We start from the raw sequence: 12,915 nt of genomic DNA, 5'->3' as shown, positions 1-12,915 counted from the left end.
AGTGTTAATGGAGAAGCATATTAAGAGAGGAATGTTAATGGGGAAAAAAGCTGGCCAGAATCCGTTCTTATTAACCACCCTAAAGGTTAAAAAACAGCGGTGCATATTCTTTTTAGATATATTAACTTTTTATCCTTATATGTTATACATATTCTATTCAATAATGATAATAATAACAATAATAATAATAATAATAATAATAATAATAATAATAATAATAATAATAATAATAATCTCCCGGCCGTGCGCATCCCGACCGTCTTCTCGCGCCCTCCGTCCCTGCCTTCGCTGTGTCGGCCGCTGGTTGGCTGCTTGGCTCGCTGCGTCAACACTACCGGCACCACGACACGCTGAGAGGACGTGTGCGGCTCCCGGGGTTGACTGAGACTGAGGTTGAGCGTCCTTTTTACGGCCCTCCCCCCACTCCCCGGCGCCCGTTTCCCCCCGAAGGCTTCCCCGACAGGACGTTCTCCTCCTGACAGGTGTCGGCGGCCCGGCGTTGCGGCTCGAGAGCCCCTCGGTGGCGTCCAGGATGGGTGTCCTCGGTGTCCTGTGTGTCCTGGGTATCCTGGGGAGTGTTGTCCCCGGCGGCGCGTCTGCCACCGCCTACGACAGCGTGAACAAGGACCTCCTCCTGAAGAAGGTGGAGAGGAAGATCGACGTGGCGACGCAGGTCGTCAAGATCACGTCCAAGATCAGCCTGGAGAACGCTGGCTCGGGCGCCGTCGGGGCCTTCCTGCTGGCGCTCACGGAGGAGGAGAAGCGGAACCTCGCCTTCCTCAGTGCCCAGGTAGGACGAAGGGGCGGGGTTCTGGTGCCATAAGGGGCAGGGAGGGTTCCTGGGCGTGGACGGGGGGTCGAGTGGGGTTTGTGAGGGGCCAAGGGGGGGATCTGACAGGTCTTTTGCTTGGCCGGGGTGAGGGGGAGGATGCCTGTGGTTGCTTGAAAGGATTGAAAGTGCATGTGCTGTCAGGGCCTTGTTTGTGCCCTTGTCGGTGCCCTTGTCATGGGGGAAGAAGCTGGTCTCTTGCCCCAAAGCACTGAAGGATACATATGCTTACCAATCAGGATGCTTGTCTGAGTCCTAAGCTGGATTTTTTTGTTTGTTTTTTAGGTCTACTATTGTTTGGCTTCTGGTATATTTTCATTAGAGTTCAGTTTTTGATTTAGTTCATTAGTGGAATACTTGTGACCAGACGGCAGTCACCCTGAAGGGAAACAGTGCGAGAAGATAGTTATTGGAAGCGACATTGGTATAGTTTTTTTTTTTTCCATGCAGCCATATGGTACAAGGGAAACTTTGCCTCAAATTGATAGAATAATTAAAGACAAGAATTTTCATCTATAGTATTTCCTTTGCAATATGATTTTAAAAAATGCAACATGGAATACTTTTGTACACATTTACAGGAAAACCAAATGACACTGTCATAATCAAAGGGGAAAACGACACTCACTGATATATGAAATAATCCTCAAAGATAACCTCAAAAAAAAGAAAATATGCTGCGACAAATGCCACATGGGGAATAAGTCCACAGCATTCAGGTGCGGTGTGGGGGCAGAGGCCTTGATGGGGCAATACAGAGAATGGGTGTGGGCTTGGGGTTAAATTTTTTTTTTTATCATCCATCAATGTTTATGGATTTGAAAGAATGGCTAGAGTAATAGGGACTTACCATCAGGGGAGTGCAATCATTTTATATACAGTTACCAATACTTTCATTTATATCAGTTATGATGGAAAATAAGCAATTCATGCATATTGTATTAATAATTGAAACAAGGAATAATAATTGCTGGGTTAGATGACTAGATCAAAAAAAAAAAAAAATTACTGAAGCAAACATATGGTAGTTGTTTATAAAATAACTGCACCCAGCGGAGAGAAGTCCATGTTACTCTAGCCAGCAACCATGGGGGAAGTCTTAGGAATCAACAAATACCACTGTATTAACCACACACACATAACCATCCAATTGCTATATTTCCCTATTTGGGGGCTCTGCCCCCACCCCTTTTTTTTTTTTTATCATAACCTATTTTCTTCACTTCTGACATTATGCTTTGCCTCCGTAAGCCTATTTTTTCCCTTTCGGTTAATGTTACCGAGAACAACACACAAAGATAGAGGGAAATGGACACTGGACACTGCCATCTTATGGAGCATAAGAAATAATAATAAACAACATGGGTACAGCTGCCTCCTAATTACCATGAAATGACAAAATAAATAGAAAGTAGGAAAGGTTAGTTGTGGAATTTTGGATTTGCATAATAGCCTGATTTTTGGATTTCGTCTGTGGAGGGTGCGTTGCTCTCGGTAGCAAATACTTCCCTTTCTTTATGATATTGTCATTACATTTTCCTTTACCTGTATACCAAAATATTTTGTGTTGCACATAAATGGTGGTAATTCTTTATAATGACTGGGCACCTGAGAGGGGGAGGATGGGGGGCAGTGACCCCAACACCCCCTGGCAGACATTATCTTCACTTCACTATGTACGGCAACATAGAGCTAAAATTCAGGAGCAACAAATGGACTTGCACTTTGAATGGCTTTCTCTGATATTTCTCCTTTATCTGTGATGATAACAGTTCGTGTCTGCAGATTATTTCAGAAAATTTTCCGTGCATGTCAACCAGGAGTACAGTAATTTAAGTGTATAGAGTGGTTACCTTGACGAAAACTAAGACCCTTTTCATCTATGGCAAAACGTGTGCAAATCGAAAATAAGGGAGATACAGGACAGACAAGAGTGAAGATCGCCCCTTCATTTTCTAAGTCCCTTCCATGTTTACTTCGTGAGAATCAAAACAAATTTGACACGGAACTCATTACCAAGTAGTCCTTGTATTGCTATGCGCTCGTGAGGATGAATATTTTGTAAGTATTTGCGTCCATTTTCTCATTCATGTATGTAAAGCGTTCTTTTCCTCTTATTGTTCTTCATTTATGTGTTTTGGTAAGTATTTATGATATTCTTGTGCACATGACAGGCCAGCAATGCCATTACGTCGAGAAACGCCTTGGAAAAATGTTTCATTTCCAGTGCTGCATCGATTCAGTCATTTTTAAAGCCCTCTTGTTGATATGCTGGACAAATAGACATTCTATCACAGCCTGATATTTGAACCCATCCAGTGCTGCAAATGCTGAAAAAGTGATGAGAATACAAGCAATTGTGACCATAGATGGAAGCGAGGAAACGTTCGGTGTTTCGCGATCTAAAGGTATGTGGTTTTACCCTGTGGGTCCAGGGGGCATAGCCCCCTGGCTAGGTGGGTACAATACCATGGGGCTCCAGGGGGCATAGCCCCCTGGCTAAGCGAATATAATACCACAGGAGTCCAGGGGTGTAGCCCCCTGGCTAGGCGTGTATATTACTAGGGGGGTCCAGGGGGCATAGCCCCCTGGCTAGGGAATATATAGATCGTAGTGTATAAATCCCACACGATTAAGGTTAATTTGGTTTATTGGTTAGGACGCAATGTACGATTACCACGGGGGATCTGGATTATGTGAAATCCCGTAGATTTTTGCCGAACGATGGGTTTGGTTCTCGTAGAGTTTTTCTAAAGTTGGCGCGTCGGTGCGTAGAGTTTGAAAGATGGCGGCGACCTCAGTAGAGTTTCATTGTCCGATTTTAAGCATTTTTGAGCTTGTTTTACACATTATCTGTTCTCTTTTCTTCTTATTTGAGCCTGTTTTACCCCCACAATTTCCCTGATCTACTTCATGCCCTCCCCTGCTATCGGGACATCAAGATTGTCGGCTGGATAATGCGACTGAAATGATCATCAGATTTGTTCTCATCTCGCAAAAACAAATCTGATGATATAAATAATGTCATGGAAGACCCGGTATTCATTTTTGGAAAATTAACCTTAGTTTTCGTCAAGGTAACCACTCCATACACTTATTTTACTGTACACTTGGTTGACATGCAAGGAAAATTTTCCACTAGCTGTATTTATTACACCTATCAAGATTACTATATATCTGATGTACACCATCATTTTCAAAGAGTATCATATTTTTACCAGAAAGTAGGGGTGATGCTGTTTTCTTGTAAACCAATGATAAGGGCAGTAGAGAAGATGTATCCCATAAATTTTAGGAGCTTCACAATGTGTCCTTACTATGCCAAGAGAAAATCCTGGAAAATACTGGATGCCATTGTAGCAGATGACACACAGGTGAAGGCAAATAAGCCCTCTATATACAATGGATGTATGTCACTAAAGTGTATTTGCCCAGGTTCTATCCTGTCAGAACAAAGCAGTGAAGATTTTGTAGACCAAGCAGTTGCTAATGAATATATTTAAAACATGATGAGAGCTATCAGAAAAATATAGTAATATCCTGTAAATTGGTGCAAGGTATCGTTACCTAATTTACAAGCATTTCCAGTAAAGACCATTAAACATTCTTTGTTATAATTCCAAAGAAATGGAGCTTTAAGCTATTATTATACTGCTAGAGAAGTTTACAGTTCTTCATTTAAACAAAATTTTGCTAGAACCATCCGGAATCTGTGTCGGATATCAATGAATGTGAATTTTAAAAATCCAAATCATCTGCAAGGAACACACAAAGGAGATATAATGGTTACACTGACTGCCTTATTGAGGTACAGCACGTCTATTTTTTATCTTAATTTTTCAGAATTGTAATGAAAATGTCAGAGGAATTATATACTGTATACTCTAGAAGTGATAGCCATCTGGGCTTATAATTTAGTAGCCTTAGCTGAAGCACCAGACTTTTTGTAATTTCAACATTTGTGAAACCCACAATTAATGCACAATACAATTTTAAAAGGTGCCAGATTCATGTTATCAGATAAATCAATTTTAAATTTTGCTTTTCAGTCTGGCGGTACAACATTGCAGCTTTCTGAGAGCAAGGTGCATGAACATCAAGATATTGAATTCTTCAAGGTGGAACTTAAGGATGCTCTCCAGCCAGGCAAAATTGCTAATGTAAGTATAAGGGGAATATGTACTTGGTCAATTTTAATATTGGTTTGTTTTTTTAGACTATTTTATTGATGTCTGCCAATCGGTAGTGTGCTGACACATGGTTACTGTAAATATTTTGTAATTTGGATGTAAGTGAATAGTAAAACTTTTTATTGTTAGTCAAATATTTATAATCAAATTACTAAATATCCTATTATAAAAGTATTTTCTTTCCAAAACCATACTTATTTATACTAGTATCTTCTTTTCCTGCTCTTTCTTACTTTTTCAGTCGTAATTAGTTTCCATTATATCTAAGATTGACCCATATCCAATGAAATTAACCATACTTATAATCCCATTTCCAGGTAGAGGTAGAATACTACCTTACTCATATGCTGGAGCCGTATCCTGCCGCCATTCAGCAAGGGGAGAAGCAGCTTGTACGATACCTGGGCAACCACTACATTCTTACCCCCTACACCACCACAACCCAGACTACCACCGTCACCCTCCCATCCCCAAATGTTGAATCCTACTCACGCCTGAAGCCAAGCTCCCACACTGACACTTCTATCACTTATGGCCCCTATGATGGAGTTAAACCTTTCTCCCATGTGAGTATAATGAAAACTTCAACTTTCTGATTTTTAAAGGTGCTTTGTTAGTATTTCTACACAGCTGTTTTGTAATAGTGCACTTGCACACTTGAAACTACTTACAATATGCAAGTTAGTAACAGTCAGTGAAGAATTGTACAGGAGTGAAAATATTATATTGTATATTTCATTTTCCTCTTTTGGATGAATATAATTCTAATGTAACAAAATCATTTCAATTTTGATTCTACAGGATGCAATGGCCATTCACTACGAAAACAACTCCCCCTTCTTGACTGTGACAAGCTTGGAGCGTATGATTGAAGTGTCTCACTGGGGCAATATTGCCGTTGAGGAAACTATTGATGTCCTCCATACGGGAGCCAAACTTAAGGGCTCTTTTTCAAGATATGACTTCCAGAGAGAGCACAATACTTACTCTAGTGTCAAGTGAGTTTATTGACCAGAATTACTCATATTTAATATTTACAGGGCAATGTATATCTATTGCTTGGAATGGCTCATAGTAAACAAGCAGTGAAGCATCAAAGTTTTACAAAGTAACCACTGCCATTGGAGGGAGAGGGAGATAGAGATAGATAGATAATGAATAAAAGTATAGCAGAATTGCCAGTGTGAAACCATAGATAGCCATCTATTTCAGTGGCTATATGGGCAACAGGACTGAGACATGACACAGGCCCAATCCACTAAATTAGGGAGAGAGAAAAAAGATGTATAGAATTTTTGGAAGTGTTCAATGCTTATGGTATCATTTTCAGAGGTTGTTCATGCCATGATATCAAAATCATTATTATTATGTAGTATTATGTAGATTCCCAGGCCAAACGGTAGGACAGTTGTCAGAAGCCTCTGGAGTCAGCGACATGAGAAATTTCTGATACCATCATTAATGGGTTAAAGAAAATCCTATTCATCTTCAGATCCTTCAAGACCATCATCCCAGCCTCAGCCAAGGATGTTTACTACCGCGATGAGATCGGAAATATCTCCACCTCACACATGAGGATCCAGGATGATGCAGTGGAGCTGGACCTTAGGCCAAGGTTCCCCTTGTTTGGAGGATGGAAGACCCACTACAAGATTGGCTACAATGTCCCTTCATATGAATACCTTTACAACTATGGTTAGTTTGTGTAATCATTCCATGATCTTAGGTATTATTTTTTAAACAGAGAATGTTATGTTTTATTTTAATCTGTTCCTTTTGCAAAGTCATTTAAAACAGAAATACAGAAAATGTAGTAGATTGATTTCTCCGTTGCTTATACAAATTGGGGGCTGAACTTATGGTAAAAGAAGTTTTATTTTTTTATTTTTTTTATTTCTTTTATTATTTTCTTTCCTTCTCCCCCTCAGGTGATGAATTCATATTAAAGATGAGGATCTTGGACCATGTCTTTGATGATGTGGTTGTGGACAATGTGATTGTGAAGGTGGTCTTGCCTGAAGGAGTACGCAATATTGAACTTGAGTAAGTCTTTCCATGGCTAATTGTTCTTTGTAAACTAATCCATCGCCAATAGGTGGCATATATGTACATGACCTTGTGTTTGCATAAAAGAGCAATTCAGCCAGGTAGGGTAGCATCATAGTTGATTTTGAATAAAAATAAGATTCCAACAATTGCAACCTGCAATCCAATATCTAAAATTCTTTCCTTCAGGACGCCATACCCAGTAGAGCGCAAAGCCGACAGTCTGCACTACACCTACCTAGATACCATTGGCCGCCCTATCATCACCATCAGTAAGAAAAACCTCGTGGAGAGTCACATCCAGGACTTCTCCCTCAAGTACAGCTTCCCATCAATCCTCATGCTGCAGGAACCCCTCTTGGTGGTTGTGGCGTTCTTCATCCTCTTTATCACGGTATGGTGAAGTTGTTGTTGATCTTCCCTTTCTCTCTCCCTTTTCCTCTGAGTTTGTGGGAATGTGCACATTTTTGTGAAATGGATAAAGTGAGGTAGTTGAGGAAACAGAGATGGGTGTTCTGTTCAGTTTTACATAAAGGCTTGCAAACAGACCTCATCTGTGGAATGTAGGATTATTGGGTTGGAAAGTTTCGGAATTCAGATAAACCTCTTTTTATATGCCAAGATGTTTATAAGCTGCTTACTGAAATTACAAATAAACAAAATATAAGAAAACAAACTAATTAGTTACATCAAAGAATAAACATGAGTACATAGAAATATTATACATGTTCATAACTAAGAAATACATAACACTTAATATAAAGAAATTTAGTATCACAACATCAGATCACAGGGTAATTATTTCAACTCGCCGAAAATTATGATTTCCAAGCCCTCCCACTGGTTCCCCATTTTCGTGAGTCTTGTACACGTAAAGGCCAGACCCTGGGCATGGGGGTCCGCTACATCAAGCCGAACATCCTGCTCCATGTGCTCTGGCACATTGCCTCTCAGACAGGTGTACCCCACAGACCAAGCAGTTTATGACCCAGTACATGTGACCCGTCTGTAACAGTCTGACTCCCTTCAGTAACCTTGAACAGAAAATGAGATGTTACAATTTGAAGGGATAACTTGAGCTCCCTAAAGCTTTTGTCTTTTCGCTATTAAATCATTATAAAACATATGTCTGCTCATTACATGATCCATCCATCTTAGAAATTATGGTAATTATAGTAATAATCATGTTAATGATGATTAGGTAGATAAGGTAAGGTTCGTGAAGTGTAGTGGTTAATCTTAAGCTGTGCGTTAAAAGTTGAAAAAGAAAATTTTCATGCCGTTTCCGAATTCAAAATGGACTTGAAATAATTAATCACCTTTGCTAGATTTTAAACAATCTGTGATAAAATAATGCATTTCTTAAATCCTTTGTAATGATATTCCAATAGATTTTGAAAGCGAAGAACCTCAACTATTTCTTTATTTTAGGTTATCCTCTATGTACGTCTTGACTTGACACTGAGCAAGGACGATGCCATTGAGGCCAAGATGCGCGTTTCCTCTCACTGTGAAATGATAGACTCCCACCATGACAAACGTGCCCGACAGTATGAGAAACTTGAAGAGGAGCTGCAGAAGTTGAAGGTGTCGAAGGATGTTAATCAGTCGCAGGTAATTATCATAGTTTTTTGTACGTGATTGTAACTGTATTCTCATAGATATTGATATATACAGTTGGTAAGCACAATGTTGTAGATATCCATTTATTTTCTTGCTTTGCTTCTAAATAAGCTTCCAGAGAGAGTCAGTGTCCCCCCCCATTTCTCTCTCTCTCTCTCTCTCTCTCTCTCTCTCCTCTCTCTCTCTCTCTCTCTCTCTCTCTTTCTCTCTCTCTCTCCTTCCCTCCCTCCCTCCCTCTCTCTCTCTCTCTCTCCTTCCCTCCCTCCCTCCCTTCCCACCCTCCTTTACTCTCTATCTCCTCCCTCCCTTTCTCCCCCCTTGCTCTCCGTCTCCTCATCCCTCCCTTCCCTCCCCCCACTACCTCTCCTCCCTCCCTCTCCCTCTCCCTCTCCCTATCTCCTGCCGTATATACAACTTCATTACAAAACTTCATCTTTATACCATACCTTCCAGACTGCCACCAAGAAGATCCTTCAGAGCATCCGTGATGAGACTCAGATCATCAGCGACCTGGGAGCCAAGATTCGTTTGGACAACGCAGAGTATGCTGACAAAGTGGTTGAGCTCCAGAAGGCAGATAAGTAAGTTCCACTCCTTTCCTCCATCAGTTATCCATTTTCTCTCTTCCTCTTTTCCTTTCATTTTCATCATCTTTCTCATATACACACCACCTTCTCTTTCTCCTCATTGCATTCTTTTTCTTCCTCCCTCTCCTCCTCCCATTCTTTTTCTTTCTCTTTTTCCTCCCACTCCTCCCATCTTCATTTTCCTCCCTCACCTCCTCTGTTCTCTTCTTTTTTTTCTCTCTCTCCTGTTTTATCATGATTGGTAATGGAGGCATTTGTATTGCATGTCTTGCTTTTTAATTTCCCAGACTAAACACTTTCGAGCACTGACAACTGCATGCCTTTTATAATGTTCATCTGTAGCACACACTAGTTATCAAAATACTTTTAGATTTACATTTGTTAATGAGATATTTATATACACAACTTTTCATTAGTTGGGTAACATGGAGTTAATTTTTGTTGGCAATGCTACATCACAAACAGGAGACAGGCGCATAGGGCTTGTGCCATCTAACTCCTTTCGAGATATGGTGAGGCACACTTGGTAATATTTTGATGTTGATAATGTATTGAAAGACCCCATAACTTTCACAGAGGTAGCTTATAGTCAATTTTAGCTGAGAGTTGAAATTTTATTTAGTAAGCAGTAATGATAGATATTAAATTTGCTTGTGTTCAAAGCAACGGAAAGTGTATGATCGTTGGGGGAATTGGTATTCTCTATTTGGCCGCAGTTCTAAAACTGTTTTGAGGAATTTTGTTCAGTTTTTAACTCAAACTTCAATAGTCTGATCCTTACATTATCATTACTTAGGACCTCCATGTGTGCAGATTGATGAGGAAGTTAAAGTTGAAATTTAATTATGACTATAACAATAACAGCTGTAATAAATATAATAATCAGGCAGTACTTCAGATTTCCTTCATCTGAGGAAGTCATGTGTATTGTTATATTCTGCACTTTGAGACCAGATATGTGAGAATACCTGTACAAGAGCCAATAATTTCATAGTTAACCATTTATAACAAAAATTGGTCAAGTAATCCATGAGTGGTGATTTACCTCCAGTTTTGGGATTTCATTTACCGATAATTATTTTTTAACAATTGTCTAAAAAAAATCCATATGATCATCCTTGCATCACTACTAGGAAAAAGACTGGCAATATAAAAGTGCATAAAGAAGGTACGATAAACCAAAACTTTCCCCTGAAACTACCTGTGCTAATTGAAAATCTTGTGTAATGAAGAGTTGAGAATGTACATTCAGATGAATGCATTTACAGCAGGATTACATCTTGATATAGTGTAGCCTTCCCCATAGTTTTGTGTGCTTGTTAGGCCCTGGCTGCAGTTGCTGAGAAGCCCCTCAAAAGTATGCTGAAAGTTCTTATAGCCTTATGTAAGCAATCATTTATGTTGCAGCTCAGAACATAGAGAGCAGGGTAATTTTATGTTTCCTACACTTCTAACTTATCCTTCAAGTAGCTGACTCTGTGCACACCCTCATGCTTTGCTTGGTAGGGTGCTGATGGCTCCCACCATTATAGGAATTAATACTGTTATTTTGCAAGTAGTCATTGCATGAAAATAGATTTTCCTTCCCCACCACATTGATTTTGAATTTTGATACTATTTAACCCTTTGCCAACGGGTGGCATGTACACACATGCCATGGCATGGCGGGACTATCTGCCGGTGGTATGTACGTACATGCCATGGTGTATGTATGGACATGCCATGAGTTTTTTTTTTTTTTACAGTCACGGCAAAATATTATTTTTCTGCCACTGAAAGTGTAAAATGTAAAAAAAAAAAAAAAAAAAAAAAAAAAAAAAAAAAAACCAATTCTATTCAATTCAATTCCATTCCATGATGCCACACACTGCTTATTTTATTCAGACTATAGAGTGAATAATGATCAACTATGGAGTCTATATAACAACAAAAATATCCTTCAGTCTCAATTTATCAGGAATATGGCAAGTAGAGACTTGAGAAAATAATGAAAACTGAAAATACAACATATCCTCGTAGTATTACGAAGAAATAGGCATGGGATGCTGGTATTTGGCATGAGTGGTCGCGCATGCTAGGGTGACAATATAAGCCCCTGGCAGCGAGGCCCGGGCCACTATGAATACTACCCGTTGGGAAAGGGTTAATGTATCATGGCTTGATAAAGTGTGGACAAAATGTTTTGCAGGTATTCTAATCTGGCTGCACAGTGCTGAGGCTTTCTTACCATGTATTGAATTGTGTAGAATATCAGGACTTGGAATCTCGAGAGAATATATAGGTCTGACACAAACTCGTACTGATTGGGAAAAAAGGAGATTTAAATTAACCCGATTGGGGCTTGGGAACAGAAATTTCTGTCATAAACTCTGGTGATTTCTGGCAACATCCAGACACTGGGCGCAGGAGTCCTTTACATGCAGTGGAACATCTTCTACAGCCATAACCCACAGACCAATAGTTTGATTTAATCTTTAAGTGGTCCTTTTGTGTTTGCAGTCAAGCTTAGAATTTTAATAACCATCTTCATTTGTTAACTATAGTCGGGTTCTTTTTCAAATGAGGATTGCTATTGATCATAGATGCAAGTTGATACTATTTGTTATTAGATATGAAAAAAGGGAATCTGACAAGATGAGGCTTACAGCAGAGAGAAATTAACCATTGGTTGTTTGAAGTAAATATTTTTCTTCACTGAAAATGGCATACTGAAAGATGACACTGCTTTCGTTTTTTTTTTTTTTTTTTTTTTTTTTCAATGTTTCATTGAGTTTTATTTTTTATTTATATCTATGTATGTATTTGGTATTTTTATTCATATACATTTCTATTTTTTCTTCCTTTTTACTGAATTTTGAATTTACTTTCTTTTTCCAGGGCTCTGAGAGATAGCATTACACAGCAGCTGACCAACGTGGAGAAATTGGTGCTTGGGAAGATGACCAAACAGCAGTACATGGATGCTGAAACTCCTCTACACAAAAAGAAGGAAGAGCAGTTGGAGAAAATGAAGTCCATTTTGAGTGGCCTCTAAAAAGAAAGTAAATAGGATTTAGGGTTGGCTTGGTCAATTTTTCATATGTACTTCATAATGATGTATGATTCCTAAGTTATATATCAGTAACTTTTAAGTTAGGAGGAAAAGGAGAGCAAATTGACTTTATAATTTGCAAGATTCACACTAATAGTGCATTAAAGAAATTACCCACAAAAGAAAAATACATTCCATAAGAATGTGGGTATTTTTGTGATTTATGTTGTGTTGGCGTGTTAAGCACTTTCCTTAATGTTTATATATCCTCATTGACAGAGGATAATGTGATTAAAGGAGCTACTGTTTAAAATGAGATTTTTTCTTGCACTACAACCTTTCAACTTTACTATCTTGCACGCATGCACTTACACATACACACACACACACTACACACACACACAATATACAACACACACACACACAACACAACACACACCCCAACATAACACACACCCCACAATATAACACCACATAACACAACCAATTACACACCACATTACACACACAAACACACATAACAACACATATACACACAAAACACACACCCACACACTAACACACACACACACCACATACACTACACACAACACAAACTCCACCACAACA

At 39.3% G+C, this 12,915-nt stretch overlaps 1 protein-coding gene across 1 annotated transcript; it reads left to right on the top strand.

The window, feature by feature from the left end:
- The first annotated feature begins 289 nt into the window (after positions 1 to 289).
- LOC119597946 (dolichyl-diphosphooligosaccharide--protein glycosyltransferase subunit 1-like) lies at positions 290 to 12,619 on the top strand. Its single transcript, XM_037947615.1, has 10 exons — positions 290 to 790; positions 4,879 to 4,989; positions 5,337 to 5,585; positions 5,821 to 6,017; positions 6,512 to 6,714; positions 6,948 to 7,062; positions 7,255 to 7,459; positions 8,497 to 8,679; positions 9,142 to 9,269; positions 12,153 to 12,619. Exons 1-10 carry the CDS (start codon positions 533 to 535, stop codon positions 12,307 to 12,309), a joined length of 1,806 nt encoding a protein of 601 aa, XP_037803543.1. The 5' UTR covers positions 290 to 532; the 3' UTR covers positions 12,310 to 12,619.
- Positions 12,620 to 12,915: the final 296 nt, after the last annotated feature.

Source organism: Penaeus monodon, chromosome 40, assembly GCF_015228065.2.
Source record: "Penaeus monodon isolate SGIC_2016 chromosome 40, NSTDA_Pmon_1, whole genome shotgun sequence".
NCBI classification, from domain to species: Eukaryota; Metazoa; Arthropoda; class Malacostraca; order Decapoda; family Penaeidae; genus Penaeus; species Penaeus monodon.
Note: the sequence above shows the minus strand (reverse complement) of the source record. Positions and strands in the feature narration are given on the sequence as shown.

What these genes read in the sequence shown, in the direction of transcription:
- LOC119597946 (XM_037947615.1), top strand. Translation starts at nt 533, where the DNA reads ATGGGTGTCCTCGGTGTCCTGTGTGTCCTGGGTATCCTGGGGAGTGTT. An exon ending in TCGCCTTCCTCAGTGCCCAG is followed by an intron (nt 791 to 4,878) that starts GTAGGACGAAGG and finishes TTTGCTTTTCAG; the next exon opens with TCTGGCGGTACAACATTGCA. An exon ending in AGCCAGGCAAAATTGCTAAT is followed by an intron (nt 4,990 to 5,336) that starts GTAAGTATAAGG and finishes TCCCATTTCCAG; the next exon opens with GTAGAGGTAGAATACTACCT.